Source organism: Mustelus asterias, chromosome 7, assembly GCF_964213995.1.
Source record: "Mustelus asterias chromosome 7, sMusAst1.hap1.1, whole genome shotgun sequence".
NCBI lineage: Eukaryota > Metazoa > Chordata > Chondrichthyes > Carcharhiniformes > Triakidae > Mustelus > Mustelus asterias.
In genome coordinates, this window is record NC_135807.1 from 4,600,454 (window position 1) to 4,620,736 (window position 20,283).

The 20,283-nt window shown below is 48.4% G+C and overlaps 1 protein-coding gene across 4 annotated transcripts in view; it reads right to left on the reverse strand.

The window, feature by feature from the left end:
• Positions 1 to 20,283, reverse strand: part of znf521 (zinc finger protein 521) — a 474,497-nt gene that overhangs the window by 255,874 nt on the left and 198,340 nt on the right. The window contains exons 4-5 of one of the 4 annotated variants that reach the window (XM_078215600.1): positions 14,541 to 14,622; positions 7,993 to 8,064 (exon numbers count right to left, since the gene is read on the reverse strand). In XM_078215600.1, the coding sequence (XP_078071726.1) occupies positions 7,993 to 8,064; positions 14,541 to 14,622 (154 nt within the window). Of the gene's footprint in view, positions 1 to 7,992; positions 8,065 to 14,540; positions 14,626 to 20,283 lie in introns of all 4 variants that reach the window. The other 3 variants (XM_078215599.1, XM_078215602.1, XM_078215601.1) reach the window with 3 other exon arrangements.

Here is a 20,283-nt window from a genome sequence, read left to right on the forward strand (position 1 = left end):
ACCCAGGCCCTATCCCTGTAACCCCACTTAGTTACCCCAGCTAGTCCCGCTGACACGAAAGGGCAATTTACTATGGCCAATCCACCTAACACGCGCATCTTTGGAGTGTGGGAGGAAACTGGAGCACCCTGAGGAAACCCACGCAGACACGGGGAGAATGTGCAAACTCCACACAGTCACTCGAGGTTGGAATTGAACCCGGGCCTCTGGCGCTGTGAGGCAGCAGCGCGAACCACTGTGCCACCGTGTCTTTGGGATCCTCTCCCTCCGAGAGTTGTGGGTGCTCAGATGTTGTATCTTTCTTTCTATTCATTCGTGGGACATGGGCGTCACTGGCTGGCCAGCATTTATTGCCCATCCCTAGTTGCCCTTGAGAAGGTGGTGGTGAGCTGCCTTCTTGAATCGCTGCAGGCCATGTTCTGTGGGTTGACCCACAATGCCGTTAGGGAGAGAATCCCAGGATTTTGACCCAGCGACTGCGAAGGAACGGTGATATATTTCCAAGTCAGGATGGTGAGAGGCTTAGAGGGGAACTTGCAGGTGGTGGTGTTCCCATGTATCTGCTGCCTTTGTCCTTCTAGTTGGAAGTGGTCGTGGGTTTGGAAGGTGCTGTCTAAGGATCTTTGGTGAGTTGCTGCAGTGCATCTTGTTGGTAGTACACACCGCTGCTACTGAGCGCCTGTGGTGACGGGAGTGGAATATTTGTGGATGTGGTGCCAATCAAACGGGCTGCTTTGTCCTGGATGGTGTTGAGCTTCTTGAGTGTTGGAGCTGCACCCATCCAGGCAAGTGGGGAGTATTCCATCACACTCCTGACTTGTACCTTGTAGATGGTGGACAGGCTTTGGGGAGTCTTTTGATTTGATTTATTGTTGTCACATGTATTAGCGTACGGTGAAAAGTATTGTTTCTTGCGCGCTATACAGACAAAACATACCGTTCATAGAGAAGGAAACGAGAGGGTGCAGAATGTAGTGTTACAGTCATAGCTAGAGTGTAGAGAAAGCTCAACTTAATGCAAGGTAGGTCCATTCAAAAGTCTGACGGCAGCAGGGAAGAAGCTGTTCTTGAGTCGGTTGGTACGTGACCTCAGACTTTTGTATCTTTTTCCCAACGGAAGAAGGTGGAAGAGAGAATGTCCGGGGTGCGTGGGATCCTTAATTATGCTGGCTGCTTTGCCGAGGCAGCGGGAAGTGTAGACAGAGTCAATGGATGGGAGGCTGGTTTGCGTTTGGGTCAGGAGGTGAGTTACTCACCGCAGGATTCCCAGCCTCTGACCTGCTCTTGTAACCACAGTATTTATATGGCTGGGTCCAGTTCAGTGTCTGGACACCTCCAGAACGTTAATAGTGGGGGTTTCAGCGATGGTAATGCCATTGAATGTCAAGAGGAGATGGTTGGATTCTCTACTGTTGGAGATGGTCATTGCCTGGCACTTGTGTGGCACGAATATTATTTGCCACTTGTCAGCCCAAGCCTGGGTATTGTCCAGGTCTTGCTGCATTTGAACATGGGCTGCTTCAGTATCTGAGGAGTCGCGAATGGTGCTGAACATTGTGCAATCATCAGTGAACTTCCCCACTTCCGACTTTATGACGGAGGGAAGGTCATTGATGAAGCAGCTGAAGATTGTTGGGCCTTGGACACTACCCTGAGGGACTCCTGCAGAGATGTTCTGGAGCTGAGATGACTGACCCTCCACAACCACAACCATCTTCCTATGTGCCAGGTATGACTCCAACCAGTGGAGAGTTTCCCCCTGATTCCCATTGATTCCAGTTTCGCTAGGGTTCCTTGATGCCACACGTTGTCTTTTGTCCATGTTTGAACCAAGGCTGTAATGAGATCAGGAGCTGAGTGACTCTGGCGAAACCCAAACTGGGCGTCACTGAGCAGCTTATTGCTGAGCAGGTGCTGCTTGATAACACTGTTGATGACCCCTTCCGTCACTTTACTGATGATGGAGAGTAGACTGATTGGGCGGTAATTGGCCGGGTTGGATTTGTCCTGCTTTCGGCCTCAACCGGGACCTTGGGTTCATGTCACACTATCTGTAACCCCCACGACTTGCCTGGGCTTGCAAAATCTCACTAATTGTCCTGTCTGGAGACAATTCACACCTCTTTAACCTGTGCTTAACTCTCTCTCCACTCACATTGTCTGTACCTGTAAAGACTCGCATTCCAACCATTACCTTGTAAACTGAGTCTGTGTCTATATATGCCCTGTTTGTGAACACAACTCTTCACTCACCTGAAGAAGGAGCGAGACTCTGAAAGCTTGTGCTACCAAATAAACCTGTTGGACTTTAACCTGGTGTTGTGAGACTTCTTTTTGTGTACAGGACATACCTGGGCAATTTTCCACATTGTCAGGTAGATACCAGTGTTGTAACTGTACTGGAAGAGCTTGGCTAGGGGAGCGACAAGTTCTGGAGCACAAGTCTTCAGTGCTATTGACGGAATGTTATCAAGGCCCATTGCCTTTGCAGTATCCAGTGCCTTCAGCTGTTTCCTGATATCATGCGGAGTGAATTGATTTGGCTGAAGACTGACATCTGAGATGCTGGGGACCAATGGAGGAGGCCGAGATGGATCATCCACTTCATAGAATCTCATTCAGCCCATCGAGTCTGCACCAACAACAATCCCCAGGTCCTACCCGTATCCTCACGATTTACCCTGCTAATCGTCCTGACACTCGGGTCAATTTAGCATGGCCAGTCCACCTGGCCTGCACATCTTTGGAGTGTGGGAGGAAACCGGAGCACCCGGAGGAAACCCCCGCAGACATGGGGAGAACGTGCAAACTCCACACAGACAGTGACCCAAGGCCGGGAATCGAACCGGGTCCCTGGCACTGTGAGACAGCTGTGCTAACCACTGTGCCACCCCAATAGGGCCCAATGTGGAGTCAATGACTGATTTGTGACCGGTTAGACATGGCGGTGAATAGTGGTAAGGAGAGATGCAAAAACTAGCAAAGGAGGACCAAAAGAATTGAGAAAGAGACAAAGAAAATAGAGTATGAGGGTAAACAAACACAAAATTAGAAAATTGATTGGAAAATGTTTTACAAGTTTGTAAGGTAAAAGTAAAGTCGCCATAGCCCCAGATGACCATTGGCTGCTTTCCCCTTTGGTGCACGGGGGGTGGGGGGAGAGAGGCTGACAGGTGGTGATTTAACCTGAGGATCACCACACAAGGTCGAGAAGGTGGCATCTTCATGAATAACCTCAGTCGGTACGGGAATTGGAGCTGCGCTGTTGGCGTTGCCCCGCATCACAAACCAGCCGTCCAGCCAACTGAGCGAAATAAAAAGGAAGAGAGTAGCTAAAGCCAATGTTGGTCCCTTTCGAGAGTAAAGCAGGTACAATTATCATGGGGAATGAGGAAATGGCAGTGACAATGAAGAAGTATAATGTATCTGTCCCTGCAGTAGGAGAGACAAATTAGTGGATAGGAAGTTAACTCATGTAACACTGCGATTGAAGAATGGAGAGAGAGTACAGGTAACTACAGGCCAATTAGCCTGACATCAGCAACCAGGAAAATGCTGGAATCTCCAATTGAGTCAGGTTCAACAATACACTGAGAAAATCAGCACACAGTTAAATAAAATTAACATGGTTTTATGAAAGGGAAACCGTCTTTCACAACTTTTAGTCAAGATTTTTGAGAATACAACTAGTAGGGTGGCTAAAGGTGTGGTGTACCGGGATTTCGATAAAGTGCCACTCAAAAGGTAAAAAGGCTTTGTTGGGGGTGGTATATTAGGTTGATCGAGGATTCGGCTCATTGACAACAATCCCACCCAGGCCCTATCTCCATAACCCCACGTAGTTACGCTCCCAATCCCCCTGACACTAAGGGGCAATTTAGCATCAGCAATCCACCTAACCTGAACTGTGGGAGGAAACCGGAGCACCCGGAGGAAACCCACGCAGACACGGGGAGAATGTGCAAACTCCACACTGACAGTCACCTGAGGTCAGAGTTGAACCCTGGGGATGTGAGGCAGCAGTGCTAACCACTGTGTCACCGTCAAGCCCCCTCAGAAACTCTGTCAGTAAAATCGCCTTCTAAACTCCAGTGGGCATGGGCCAATCTGCTCAACCTTTGCTCCTTAGACTGCCCTTTAGCCAGGAATCAGTCCACCAAACCATCTCTGAACATTTTTAAAAATTCATTCATGGGACATGGGCATCGCTGGCTGGCCAGCATTTATTGCCCATCCCTAGTTGCCCTTGGAGGGCTGTTGAGAGTCAACCACATTGCTGTGGCCCTGAAGGCCAGACCAGGTAAGGACAGCAGATTTCCTTCCCTAAAGGACATTAGTGAACCAGATGGGTTTTTCTGACAATTGACAATGGTTTCATGGTAGATTCTTAATTCCAGATATTTTTTATGGAGTTCAAATTCCACCAACTGCTGTGGTGGGATTTGAACCCGGGTCCCCAGAACTGGCTGGGTTTTTGGATTAATAGTCTGGTGATAATACCACTAGGCCATCACCTCCCCATTCTTTCCAACGCAAGTATAAGCCTCCTTATATAAGGAGACCAAAACTGTACACAGTATTCCAGGTGCGGTCTCACCAATGCTCTGTACAGTTGTAGCCAGACTTACTTCATCATAGAATCCCATACAGTGCAGAAGGAGTCCATTCGGCCCATCGAGTCTGCACTGACAACAATCCCACCCAGGCCTTATTCCCGTAGCCCCGCTATTTACCCCGCTAAACCTACGCATCCCAGGGCAATTTAGCATGGCCAAAGCACCTAATCCGCACATCTTTGGACTGTGGGAGGAAACCGGAGCACCCGGAGGAAACCCACACAGACACGGGGAGAACAAGCAAACTCCATACAGACAGTGATCTGAGCCGGGAATCGAACCTGGGTCCCTGACGCAGTGAGGCAGCAGTGCTAACCACTGTGCCACCGTGCCGCCTGTGTACCTATATACCCATTGTGAGAAAGGCCAACATTCTATTTGCCTCTTTACTCACTTGCTGTACCTGCAGGCTAACATCCTGTGACTCATACACAAGGACGTTCAGGTCCCTCTGGACTGTAATCATTCTCCAAATTCTGCCTTTTGATTTTCCCTGACAAAGTGGGCCATCTCACATCTGCCCACATTATACTCCCATCTGGAAACTTTACACCCACTCACTTAACCTGTCTAGATCTTCAAGAACTGCGATGTACAATGTTTAGCACCCCACAGTAGCAGCATGAAAGATATAAGCTCAGGAACTTAAGTAACCAACTGTGGAGACATTGAAGGCAAACTGGACTATTTCCAAACATAAAGTAAAGTTAAAGTTTATTTATTAGTGTCACAAGTAGGTTTACATTAACACTGCAATGAAGTTACTGTGAAAATCCCCTAGTCGCCACACTCCTGTTCGGGTACACAGAGGGAGAATTTAGCACAGCCAATGCACCTAACCAGCACGTCTTTCAGACTGTGGGAGGAAACCGGAGCACCCGGAGGAAACCCATGCAGACACGGAGAGAACATGCAGACTCCGCACAGACAGTGGCCCAAGCCGGGAATCGAACCGGGTCCCTGGCGCTGTGCGGCAGCAATGCTAACCACTGTGCCACCGTGCTGCCCCTAGCAGCCAGGTGGGGTTATTAGCCAAGAACATGTTGACGCTTGGCCTTAGCTGACACTAGTGGAAGGTGGAATTTCCCCAAACTGTGACATTCTAGCCAAATTAAGATGGAATGTAAAGAATCTGATGGAGAGGTGCAGGTGGAATGTGGAGGTGAATATTTCTAGGTGGCGGGGGCGGTTGGGGGGGGAGCTGTGAGACTGAATGGACATTGGAAGCGGATTCAATAGCAACCTTCAGGAGAGAATTGGATAGTTAGTTGAAAAGGAGGAATTTGCAAGGCTGTGAGCGATAAGCAGAGGGAGTGCGATTAATTGGATAGCTTTTTCAAAAGGCCATCATTCTCGCTCTGAGCCGTTTAGTGTATTCCATGAAAAATTCTGTAATTCGTTGCAGAATTTGCGAATAGTTGCGTGCAGTGATCATGGAGACATGATCTTCATTTCACAAACTGACCAATGCTACCTTGTTACTGATAGCCTTATGATGCTGACATAACCAAACCACTTCCATTCAGAATCCCTTTCAGCATTTAAAGCCTTTATTCTCAACAGTAAGAAGTCTCACAACACCAGGTTAAAGTCCGACAGGTTTATTTGGAATCACGAGCTTTCGGAGCACTGCTCCTTCATCAGGTGAGTGGAGGGGTAGGTTTCACAAACATGGTATATACAGACAAAGATACAATTGCAGGATACTCGCATCCCGACCATTACCTTGCCATTCTGTCTCTGTCTATATATGCCGTGTTTGTGAAACCCACCTCTCCACTCACCTGATGAAGGAGCAGCGCTCCGAAAGCTCGTGATTCCAAATAAACCTGTTGGTACTTTAACCTGGTGTTGTGAGACTTCTTACTGTGCCGCACCCCAGTCCAACGCCAACAACTCCACATCATGGCTTTAATCTCAACAACCGGGTCACTGGACTGATACGGAACTAAATGGGTTAAATTTACAAGGATAGGGAGCATGGACTAGGCTATTTCCTGAGTATCCAGGATTGGGGCGCGACCCAATGGAGAAGGAGTTGATAGGATTGAGAGAGAGAAACAATTTCCCCTGAATGGGGAGAGGGCCCCGTGGGGGGACGGGGAGTGGGGTGCTGTTGGGGGTTGAGAGAGGGGTAGGTGAATCCACAAGGGGACAGATAGAACCTTAAAATATAAGCCAGGCCATTCAGAGGTGATACCAGGAGGCAGTTGTTCGCACAAAGTGAGGGAGGGGGCCTGAGACCCTCTTCCCCAAAAAACTATTGAGGTCAGGATGGCGAGGCAGGGGGTAAATTGAAAAATTCAAGGCTGTGATTGGTGGACCCTTGCTGGAAAATCTCAGCGGGTCTGACAGCATCTGTGGGGAGAGAATCGAACCAACGTTTCGAGTCTGGATGATCGTTCGTCAGAACTCAGAGGCTCTCGGTTCTGACGAAGAGTCATCTAGATTTGAAAACGTTGGCTCGATTCTCCCCCCACAGATCCTGTCAGACCCGCTGAGGTTTTCCAGCATTTTCTGTTTTTGTTTCAGACTCCAGCACCTGCGGTATTTTGCTTTTATGATATCGAGAGACTCTTGTTTGATCAGGGCATTCAGGGTTACGAAACTGAGCTGGGTAAATTGGAGTTGGGATGCAGGGGCATGATCCAATTGAAATGCAGAACAAGCTTGAGGAGTTGTCCTGGGGAGTGCAGCAGGGAACTCGAGACTCCGCAAGCTCCCGGGTCGTTCAAGGAAGGTGCGGGACTTGAACAGATAGCTTTCGTTTGTAGGGAATGGGCCCCTACATATAAATAGAGTCATCGAGGTTTACAGCATGGAAACAGGCCCTTCGGCCCAACTTGTCCATGCCGCCCTTTTTTTTAACCCATGCTAGTCCCAATTGCCCTCATTTGGCCCGTATCCCTCTATACCCATCTTACCCATGCAACTGTCTAAATGCTTTTTAAAAGACAAAATTGTACCCGCCTCTACTACTACCTCTGGCAGCTCGTTCCAGACACTCACCACCCTCTGTGTGAAAAAATTGCCCCTCTGGACACTTTTGTATCTCTCCCCTCTCACCTTAAACCTATGCCCTCTAGTTTTGTGCGTAGACTTCAGCCAATCAGCATCAACTTGCCCAACCAACCAACACCCATTCCCCCTGTAGCATCAATTTCAAATTTGGTATTCTTGCTTTTGTCTTAATGAGTGCAAGAAAACCAGCCTCGAAAACATGTCTCTTCTTTTAACAGCGATATTCTATGCTACCAATTTAGGAGAACTGGCCACGAATAACCCCCCTTCCTCTCTTAAACAAATGTCAACAGATAAGACAGGTAGATGCACAGAAAGATGAGACAGAGCAATAGATAGATGGATAGAGATCTACCTTTATATGGTCTCGGACTGCGAGAATCCCCTTCCAAACCACGCTGTAGCACCAATCCTGGCCTGTCCCCTCCTAAAGTTGGCATAGACAGAATTGTTTGAAGATTTTTGGGTGGCAATAGAGTACGGTGCCCCCAAAGCTCCCCTGTCAGCTCGCAGCTTTTATAAAAGAACATTTCTTTCCGCCAAGTGGATCATATGTAATTGTCATAATTAAAGCTCAGTAACAGGAAAAGAAAAGGTAACCTTTATATTTCGAAACAAAACACGAAAGGAAATAAATAAGAGGCTAGGTACATACATGCAGCAAAGAATAATGGGACAGAGGAGATGGTCAGAGATGACAATGGCGTGTTGTGTAGGTTATTAACACAGGTGAGGGGCTTTGCTTGGGTCCAAATGCTATCTTACATTCGCTGTCACAAGGTGTAATGTCAGGTTTTTAGAGGAAGCAAGCCCCAATGAGACTCCTGTTCAAAGTGGAACACCCACCCCCGGTCAGACACCGGGGGTGGAATTTTCCGCCCGCGCTCGACCCCAGGACCAGAGAATCCCGCCAGAGGTCAACGGACTTTTCCATGGTCCGCCCCTCCGCCTACTACGATTCCCATGGCGGGCGGAACGGGAAAATTCGCCCCCAGGGTCTGCAATGTATTCAGGGGTAGTTACGAATTGAAGAGGACAGTGCTGAAGGAAGACACAACTTTCTATAATTTAATATAGGGTCAGACGGTGCAAGAGGCCTCCGGTTTATTCCACTCAGTGTTTTGGAACAGATTTTGCCTTTTATCCCACGTCATGGTGGCACAGTGGTTAGCACTGCTGCCTCACAGCGCCAGGGGCCCAGCTTGGGTCACTGTCTGTGTGGAATTTGCACGTTCTCCCCGTGTCTGCGTGGGTTTCCTCCGGGTGCTCCGGTTTCCTCCCACAGTCTGAAAGACGTGCTGGTTAGGGTGCATTGGCCATGCTAAATTCTCCCTCAGTGTACCCGAACAGGCGACAGAGTGTGGCAACTGGGGGATTCTCACAGTAACTTCATTGCAGTGTTAATGCAAGCCTACTTGTGACTAATAAATAAACTTTGCTTTTTCTTATTTTTTCCCAAGTAATGACTGAGTCGTCTCCAGCATATATTGTTTATGGATTTAATTTTAAAATGTTACATTTGAAGATAGAATGAAATAAGGAATCGCGACGTTGTTGATAGTTTCATTACAATCCATTTCCTCCAACCAGCCATTCTTACTGAATTATAACAACTCTGCTGATTATATGCGGTTATGTCAATGGGAATCGGGGGAGAAAACTCTCCGCTGGTTGGAGTCATGCCTGGCACAAAGGAAGATGGTTGTGGTGGCCTTCCTTCCATCATTAGGTCAGGAGTGAGGATATTCGCTGATGATTGCACAATGTTCAGAACCATTCACAACTCTCCAGATACTGAAGCAGTTCCTGTCCCAGCGCAGCAAGATCTGGACAATATCCAGGCTTGGCTGACAAGTGGCAACTAACATTTACAAGTAACAAATGCCAAGCGATGACCATCTGTAACATGGAAGAATGTCACCACCTCACCATGCCATTCAATGGCCTTATCCTCATTGAATCCCCCACTATCAACATCCTGGGGATTATCATTGGCCAGAAACTGAACTGGACTCAGCCACATAAATACCAGGGCAGGTCAGAGGCTGGGAATCCTGCGGTGAGTAACTCACCTCCTGACTCCCCAAAGCCTGTCCAACATCTACAAGGCACAAGGCAGGAGTGTGATGGAATACTCCCCCACTTGTCTGGATGGGTGCAGCTCCAACAACACTCAAGAAGCTCAACACCATCCAGGACAAAGCAGCTCACTTGACTGATGCCAGCTTAAACATCCACTCCCCCCACCACTGCTGTACAGTAGCAGCAGTGTGTACCATCTACAAGATGCATTGCAGCAACTCACCAAGGTTCCTTCCAAACCCACGACCTCTATCATCTAGAAGGACAAGGGCAGCAGATACCTGGGAACACCACCACCTGAAGGCTCCCTTCCAAGCCACTCACCATCCTGACTTGGAAATATATGGGCCATTCCTTCACGGTCGCTGGGTCAAAATCCTGGAACTCCCTCCCTAACAGCACTGTGGGTGTACCTACACCACAGGAAACTGCAGCGGTTCAAGGCAGCGGCTCACCACCACCTTCTCAAGGGGAAATTAGGGATGGGCAATAGATCCTGCCCCAGCACACATCCTGTCGACAAATAAACAACAACCTGACTCCTGGCACATAATCTATGTTTTGTAATGAGTTTCTGGTTTGTCTATTTAGTTTCTCTGGAGCAAGGCAAGGGGAAGAGTTAAAATCATCGAAGCAGCCAAGCAGAGAAGGAGTTCATTCTGCTCACTTGTGCCAACTCTTTGAAAGAGCTATCCAGCTACCCCCATTCTCTTTCCCCTGCAATTCTTTTCAACTAGCCACCCAGCCAACTGAGCAAACCGACAAAGAACAAAGAACAAAGAACAGTACAGCACAGGAAACAGGCCCTTCGGCCCTCCACGCCTGTGCTGCTCCTTGGTCCAACTAGACCAATCGTTTGTATCCCTCCATTCCCAGGCTACTCATGTGACTATCCAGGTAAGTCTTAAACGATGTCAGCGTGCCTGCCTCCACCACCCTACTTGGCAGCGCATTCCAGGCCCCCACCACCCTCTGTGTAAAATCGTCCCTCTGATGTCTGAGTTATACTTCGCTCCTCTCAGCTTGAAGAACAGTACAGCCGAGGAACAGACCCTTCGGCCCACCAAGCCTGTGCCGACACCTTTCTAAAGACCTTTTGCCTCTATGCGGTCCGTATCCCTCTATTCCCAGCCTATTCATGTATCTGTCAAGATGCCTCTTAAACATTGCTGTTGTATCTGCTTCTACTGCCTCCTCTGGCAGTGCATTCCAGGCACTTACCTCCCTCTGTGTAAAAAACCTGCCTCTCACATCTCCTTTAAACTTTCCCCCTTTTACTTTAAACCTTCGTCTCCCTAGTAATTGACATTTCTACCCTGGGAAAAAGACTCCGACTATCTGTTCTATCCATGCCTCTCACAATTTTGTAAACTTCTATCAGGTTGCCTCTCAACCTCTGACGTTCCAGTGAGAATAAACCAAGTTGTCCGATCGCTCCTCATAACTAATTCCCTCCAAACCAGGCAACATCCTGGTAAATCTTTTCTGTACCCTCTCCAAAGCCTCCACGTCCTTCTGGTAGTGTGGCGACCAGAACTGTACACAGTATTCCAAATGTGGCCCAACTGAAGTTCTATACAGCTGCAACATGACTTGTCAATTTTTAAACTCTTACGTCCCGACTGATGAAGGCAAGAATGCCAAGCGCCTTCTTGACCACCTTAAGGCACAGTAGCACGGGGGACGGCACGGTAGCACAGTGGTCAGCACTGCTGCTTCACAGCGCCAGGGACCTGGATTCTATTCCCAGCGTTGGGTCATTGTCTGTGTGGAGTCTGTACATTCTCCCCGTGTCTGCATGGGTTTCCTCCGGGTGCTCCAGTTTCCTCCCAGATTCTGAAAGACGTGCTGGTTAGGGTGCATTGACCCGAACAGGCGCCAGAATGTGGCGACGAGGGGAATTTCACAGTAACTTCATTGCAGTCTTAATGTAAGCCCACTTGTGATTAATAAATAAACTTTAAACTTTGTTGCCGCTTTCAGGGAACTGTGGACCTGTACGCTTAAATCCCACTGTATGTTAATGCCTCGATGGGTTGTGCCATTTACTTTTTTAAAAAATTCGTTCATGGGACATGGGCGTCGCTGGCTGGTCAGCATTTATTGCCCATCCCTAGTTGCCCTTGGAGGGTAGTTGAGAGTCAATCACATTGTTGTGGCTCTGGAGCCACATGTAGGCCAGACCAGGTAAGGACGGCAGATTTCCTTCCCTAAAGGACATTAGTGAACCAGATGGGTTTTTCCGACAATCGACAATGGGTTCATGGTCATCAGTAGATTCTTAATTCCAGATATTTTTTATTGAATTCAAATTCCATGAACTGCCATGGCAGGATTCGAACCCGGGTCCCCAGAACATTAGCCGAATTTCTGGATTAATAATCCAGCGATAGATAACACCACTGGGCCATCACGTCCCCTGTGTGCAGTAAGCCGACCCTTGTCTGTTACGTACCAGTGACATATTCCAATACTGACCCTGCACACGTCAGCACATTCCCGCAGCACGGCGCAAGGAGAGTTGATGATATACAAACCGGCACATCACCCATTCCAGGTACATTATGAAAAGCTTCTCCCCAGTGTCTGTCCATTGCTCCCAACTGCTGTCGATATTTCAGACACCACTTTACAGAACGATACAGCACAGGAGCCCTTTCGGCCCATCCTGCCTGTGCTACCCGATTAGTCTTACCCCCCTCCCCCCCCCGCTTGCCCTGAAACACTTTTCTTTTCACGTATTTTACCCCATTTGACAGTTACCGTGAAATCCTCTTCCAACCTCCAATCAGGCAGTGCTCATTCCGGATTGGCAAAGTCCATTTGCGCTGTCGAGTGCAGGGTGGCAATATCCTGCAGTTACCCAATCAGACACGGACCGTAGCCAAGACGGGGAACTCCCGGATCACTAGATCACTGGCTGCCAGCTCTGGTTGGACGCCACATCACATGTCCCGGAATCCCCCCATCCCACCTGCCACTGGAATTTTAGCGGGCGGGTTGCGGACAATGTGAAACCCCATTGATGGTCGGGTGGGAATTTCCGGCTTTTAGACCAGCGCAGCTGGAGAATTCCGCCCATGATCTCCTGCCTTGGTCAATCTGCCGGACCCTCCTCCCTTCTACTCCTGACATTGACCATCCGACATGCCAATCCTCCCATGGCCAACTGGAACTGTACCTTGTCTGTACCTTTAACACCTGGCTGGCTATAGAGATTTGCATTCTAATTAGTATTCTGTAACTTGATTTCTGTGTCTGTGCACTGTTGGAGAACAGATATCCACCCCATCTGACGAAGGAGCTGTGCTCTGAAAGCTTATGGTATTTGCTACCAAATAAACCTGTTGGACTTTAACCTGGTGTTGTGAGACTTCCAACTGGAAAGTAACAGGGCTGTACATGACCTGATGGAGTGATTCCTCCCTGTCACATAATAACCGTCCGTCACCTCAACTCCCAATACTCATTATACACTGAGGCTTTTGAATCAAATCTTAAAGACCACAATTTATTGACAGCAACTATGATGTTCCTCCCCCGTCTTTTGTTCCCGGATGTGTCCCGAATGTCTTTAATTCCTGGGAGTCCACGGTAAGACTGGAGAGTTAGTCACTCTACTGGCGAGAGTGAGAGTGAGTCTGTTTGTATGTGTGTGCGTGTGCATGCTGCGAGGGGTGGGGGAAGGGAGGAAGAGTTAAAAATTTACAGTACACTGTTAGTACATCTCAGCCTTCCGAAGAAAACACAGCTCATCAACGGGAGGGGGCAGAGAACGTTGACAGACTCTTCGAACTGGATAATCGATAAATACAGACACCATTTGCCATGACGCTGCCTGGGTGTTTGTTCTGCTGTGATTGGTGGACCAGGGTTCGGCAGTCGAAATCTTTTCATCCACGCACGGGGTAACGGGGGCTTGAGAAACAGCGCCATAGTGGGATGGTGTCATAGAAACTAGAAGCAGGAGGAGGCCATTCGGCCCTTCGAGCCTGCTCTGCCATTCATTTTGATCATGGCTGATCATCGAATTCAATATCCTGATTCCCCCCTTCCCCCCACATCCCTTGATCCCTTCAGCCCCAAGAGCGATATCTAATTTCTGCTTGAAATCAGACAATGTTTTGGCCTCAATGCCCTACTTTCTGTGGTAGTGAATTCCACACATTCACCACCCTCTGGGTGAAGAAATTTCTCCTCACCTCAGTTCTAAAAGGTTTACCCCTTATCCTCAAACTATGACCCCTAGTTCTGGACTCCCCCACCATTGGGAACATTCATTCTGAATCTACCCTGTCTAACCCTGTTAGAATTTTATAAGTTTCTATGAGATCCCCTCTCACTCTTCTAAACTCCAGTGAATATAATCCGAACCGACTTAGTGTCTCCTCATATGACAGACCTCCCATCCCAGGAGGATGTCATGAATGGGAGAGAGGGAGCGGGGGAGGATTGGAATCCACACGATCCTCAATTTACAATGACCGTGGCACACACACATCTACCTGCTCTGCTTTCTGTACCTTGGTCAAAAGCCAGTCCATTTAACGCAAGCGAGCTTGTTAGTTTTCCCAGAAAAGACGCCTGGTGATAGAGAGGGGGGGACATTCTGGGGGGAACGGGGGTCTCGATAAGCCAAGCAGCAACAGGTCTACAGGAACATTCATATAAGAAGCACGCTGGCTTTTGCTCTCTTGGCCAGCAACAGAAAAATAAATGAAATAAGTGAGAATAAATCGAAAGAAAACTGAATGTTGTTGACTCGAACTGCAATGTACAAGAGTGTGCGCCAAAAGAAAATCTTAGGACAAATCAGCTTACCTATCATATGATTGGCCACGTGAACCTGGATGTCCCATTCACACTGAAAGATCATCTGACATTTGATGCATTGGTATGTCCTCTTCTTGGATCAGACGGCAGGATAGACGGGGGGGGGGGTGGAAAGAAAAGCAAGAGATATCAAACTGATCAAGTTGCCCCCAGCAAGGGAATTGACAAAACATCGTTATTTTTCTTAATGAAATAAGATCTAGATGCTAATCATAGAATCCCCACAGTGCAGAAGGAGGCCATTCGGCCCATCAAGCCTGCACCGACAACAATCCCCACCCAGGCCCTATCCCCGTAACCCCATGTAGTTACCCTGCTAATCCCCCTGACACTGGGGGCAATTTAGCATGGCCAATCAACCTAACCCGCACATCTTTTGAGTGTGGGAGGAAACCGGAGCACCCGGAGGAAACCCACGCAGACACGGGGAGAGTGTGCAAACTCCACACAGACAGTGACCCAAGGCCCCTGGCGCTGTGAGGCAGCAGTGCTAACCACTGCGCCACCGTGCCGCCTCATAATTTCATTGAAAATCTGTAGATACAAACCAATGCTCTTCGTGTTGTCGGGGAGGGGTGCAATGGCTGCGTGGAATCGGCTGCCGGTAGTGGTGGTGGAGGCGGATTCGATAGGGTCTTTTAAGAGACTTTTGGATAAGTTCATGGGAGTTAGTAAGATAGAGAGTTATAGGTAAGCCTAGTAGGTAGGGACATGTTCGGCCCAACTTGTGGGCCGAAGGGCCTGTTTGTGCGGTAGCTTTTCTATGTTCTATGTTCTAATAAGGGTCGGGAGGGTGTACCTGGGGGGTGCTGGCATGGAGCTGCTTGGGCTGAATGGCCTTCACTCTACATGCTAAAGGACAGTGTTGCCTTCGAGAGAAACCTGTTTGTAAGTACGGACCATGGCGTTTGCCCATTTTCCAAGCAGGCTCTGAATATCAAACCCGGAGGATGTCTTGCAGTCCCCGCTCTGGCTCAGTTGGCTCCTGAGTTACTAGTTTCCTACATTGCTTGACAAAAGCCAAGGCTGACACTCCAGTGCGGTACCGAGGGAGTGCCACAGTGTTACAGGGCACTGGTGAGACCACATCCGGAGTGTTGCGTACAGTATTGGTCCCCTTATTGGAGGAAGGTTGTAAATGTGTTCGAAGAGGTTCGGAGAAGGTTTTTCAGACTAACATCTGAGAGACAAAAGACAGAGTCCAACAACAGATGTGATTCCGCGAATGGACAACTTTTCTAAATAATCCTCAGTGTGCCAATAATTACACTGACAACCAATTGGCAGTTGGACTTGCAGTATTGTGTATTTGCTGTACTGGAAGCTACATATATTAATACACAGGGCCCTGGTGTTTGCAGACAGAAAGAACATCTGTACGTATTGCAAATCAACTTGACAGTTTTCTGCCAATCATCAGTTAACAGATGCAGTCTCCATAGCAACACCTCTACCAGTCTACTTGCCAACCAATCAGCAATCTGTTCTCATGAAGTATAAATTGTTGTTTCCCTTTACATTTGGTATGCCTGCAAATTGTCCTGATGAGTATGAGATGAAAAACTTTGACAGTGTTTTTCACTAATAATTAATAAATCTGAAATAAAATGCTTTTCTCATGGAGTCATAGAGGTTTACAGCATGGAAACAGACCCTTTGGCACAACTTGTCCACGCTGCCCAGTTTTACCACTAAGCTAGTCCTAATTGTCCGCATTTGGCCCATATCCCTCTATACCCATCTTACCCATGTAACTGTCTAAATGCTTTTTAAAAGGCAAAATTGTACCCACCCCTACTACTGCCTCTGGCAGCTCGTTCCAGACACTCACCACCCTCTGCGTGAAAAAATGCCACTCTGGACACTTTTGTATCTCTCCCCTCTCACCTTAAACCTATGCCCTCTAGTTTTAGACTCCCCTACCTTTGGGAAAAGATATTGACTATCTAGCTGATCTGTGCCCCTCATTATTTTATAGACCTCTTTAAGATCACCCCTCAGCCTTCTACACTCCAGAGAAAAAAGTCCCAGTCTATCCAGCCTCTCCTTATAACTCAATCCATCAAGTCCCAGTAGCATCCTAGTAAAACTTTTTTGCACTCTTTCTAGTTTAACAATATCCTTTCTAATTAACAATTTTCATTAACAATAACTTTAAACTACTGAATTATTATAAAAACCCATCTGGAGCACTAAAGTTAAAGTTTATTTATTAGTCACAAGTGGGCTTACATTAACACTGCGATGAAGTTACTGTGAAAATCCCCCAGTCTCCACACTCCGGCGCCTGTTCGGGTACACTGAGGGAGAATTTAGCATGGCCAATGCTCCAAACCCACACATCTTTGGACTGTGGGAGGAAACTGGAGCACCCGGAGAAAACCCACGCAGACACGGGGAGAACGTGCAAATGCCACACAGACAGTGACCCGAGGCCGGAATTGAACCCGGGTCCCTGGCGCTGTGAGGCAGCAGTGCTAACCACTGTGCCACCCCACCACTGTGCTGCCCCAATGTCTTTCAGGGAAGGAAATTCTGCCGTCTTTACCTGGTCTGGCCTACATGTGACTCCAGACCCACAGTAATGTGGTTGACTCTTAACTGGCCTCTGAAATGGTCGAACGAGACACTCAGATGTATGTGAAACCGTTATACAGAAGACCACAGGGACTGCAGCGGCTCAGGAAGGCAGCTCACCACCGCCTTCTCAAGGGGCAATCAGAGACAGGCAATAAATACTGGGCCTGGTCAGCGACACCCACAAGAACCAAGATAAAAAAGCCTTTATTTCCAGTTGTGTTATTTCCAAACTTAAAGCAAAATGCTGCGGTACTATTTGAAAGTAGATTCTCTGGATTACTGATCCAATAACGTCCTCCTGCACTACTGTACTGTCCAGTTTCATTGGAGGGGAATCTGGAGGGCCCAGATTTAAAGTAATTATTAAAATAGGTTAGAATGACATGAGGAAACACAGCGAGTGTTTGGGGGTCTGGAATGCTCTGCCTGAGACTGTGGTGGAAGCAGGTTCAATCGAAGCTTTATTATTTATTTATCAGTGTCACAAGTAGGCTTACATTCACACTGCAATGAAGTTACTGTGAAAATCCCCCAGTCGCCACTCTCCAGCGCGAGCGCGAATTTCTGTGCGCGTGTGCGTGAGTGTGTGTGTGAGTGAGTGTGTGTGTGAGCCTGAGTGTGTGCGCATGAGTGTACGAGAGTGTGAGAGTGTGAGTGTGCGTGTGTGTGCGTGAGTGTACAAGAGTGTGTGTGTGTACGAGTGTGTGTGTGTGTGCGTGCGTGTGCATGTACGAGAATGTGAGTGTGTCCTCAGTGTCAGAATCGTTTCCCGTAACGGATGCAGACTGACTTGGAATCTCATTTCATTTCAATGTGTCAGAGGCCAAGAAAGGTTTTCTTTCTGTATTACAGGGCTACACTTCCTGAAGCAAGGCAAAGGGAAAAGCTCGTTAATATTCTGGGCAATCTGATTCCTCCACCTCAAAATCGCTTGCAATGTAATGTCTCACACTGGCGCGTTTGCAGTCAAACACTACAACCTGGACCTTACCCAGCTAACCCTACAAAGCAGCCTCCATTTGGTAGAATCCAATATATTCCACACACACTCATGAGGAAAGTCAGACAGGAAGATATTTAAAGCTTGGCACCTGAGCAAACATAAACTGTGTCCCAGTGCCAGAAACCTCTCTGCGTATTACAGGGGGCTTTCTGTCACACTCACACAACCAGTTTATCAGCTCGCCGGCAAACCTATCACCAGGAACCCGACTTGGCAACTCAGGCGGAATCTGAAATTAAACATTACACTTCTACTGCTCCCCCACCCTTCGTAAAACTCCCCGAGCGCTGGTGCTTATTCCAGACAGGACACAAACACAGTCCCTCCTCAAGGAGTACACTCCCACCGCCAACTCCCCCCCCCCCGCCACCCCCACCACTCCAGTTGCGGACAAGCCTTCCCTCTCAAACAGGACATCAGCTTCTCATTTCAAAGTGAGGAGGGCACAGGGCACAGCATGCCAGGACCACAACTTTAATAGAAAATGTTTTTATTTATTCGTGGGACACGGGCGTCACTGGCTGGGCCAGCATTTATTGCCCATCCCTAGTTGCCCCTTGAAGGGCAGTTGAGAGTCAACCACATTGCTGTGGCTCTGGAGTCACATGTAGGCCAGACCGGGTAAGGACGGCAGATTTCCTTCCCTAAAGGACATTAGTGAACCAGATGGGGTTTTTTTCTGACAATCAACAATGGAGTGGCGCAGTGATTAGCACTGCTGCTTCCCAGTGCCAGAGACCCAGGTTCGATTCCCGGCTCGGGTCACCGTCTGTGTTGAGTTTGCACGTTCTCCCCGTGTCTGCGTGGGTTTCCTCCGGGTGCTCCGGTTTCCTCCCACATTCTGAAAGACGTGCTGGTTAGGGAGCATTGACCCGAACAGGCGCCGGAGTGTGGCGACGAGGGGAATTTCACAGTAACTTCACTGCAGTGTTAATGTAGGCCTTACTTGTGACCAATAAACTTAAACAATGATCTCATAGCAGATTCTTAATTCCACATATGTTTTACTGAGTTCAAATTCCACCGTCTGCTGTGGCAGGATTTGAATCCGGGTCCCCAGAACATTAGCTGGGTTTCTGGATTAATAGTTCAGTGATAATATCACTGGGCCATCATCACCCACTTGCATTTACATATCGCCATTTGAGGTCATTCTGTACAAAGGTCCATTCAAACGATGTGGGCTTCACTGGCACAGCCAGCCCAAGACACTGCACAGTGTTGGCAAACAAAATGTGGTGACACTTCGCAACACAAAGCAGTATTACAGCCGGTCACAGAGGTCTGGTTTAAGCAGCGTCTGAGAGTGGGGAGCTCAGAGAGGTAGAATGCAGGGCTGAAGGCACGGCCTCCACTGATGGAACGATTAAAGTCACGGAGGCGCAAGGGGCCAGAATTGAAGGAGGGCAGACAGTCTCAGAGGGCGAATGTGGGGAGGTGGCATTGAGATCAAAGGTCAGCCATGATTGTATTGAATGCTGCAGCAGGCTCGAAGGGCCGAATGGCCTACTCCTGCTCGTAGCTTCTCTGCTGCAGGCCTGGAATCTAGTTTAAACATATAAAATACTGAGGGCACTAAGGAAGGTGGATGCTGGGAGGGTGTTTCTCCTGGGGGGAGAATCTAGATCAAAGGGGCACAGTTTCAAACTAAGTGCTCTCCCTTTCAAGTGGAGATGTGGCAGGTTTTCTCTCTCTGGTTAGTCTGTGGAATTCTCTTCCCCAGAGAACACGGAGTTAAACAGATTTCTGATCGACCAGGGAGTCAGGGCTGCAAAGTGGAGTTAGTGCAACAACCAGATCAGCCATGGTCTTAGTGCATGATGGAACAGACTCGAAGGGCCGAGCGGCCTACTCCTGCTCCTATATCTCATCATCGCATGGAGAGGATGTCACCCTGATCTTTATTGGGAGTCTGACCAGAGGCAAACAGCTTCCCCCCACTCAAAGGAGTATCTGGCACAGTGGTTAGCGCTGCTGCCTCACAGCGCCGTGGACCTGGGTTCGATTCCCGCCTTGGGTCACTGTCTGTGTGGAGTCTGCACATTCTCCCCGTGTCTGCGTGGGTTTCCTCCAGGTGCTCTGGTTTCCTCCCACAGTCTGAAAGACGTGCTGGTTAGGTGCACTGGCCGTGCTAAATTCTCCCTCAAT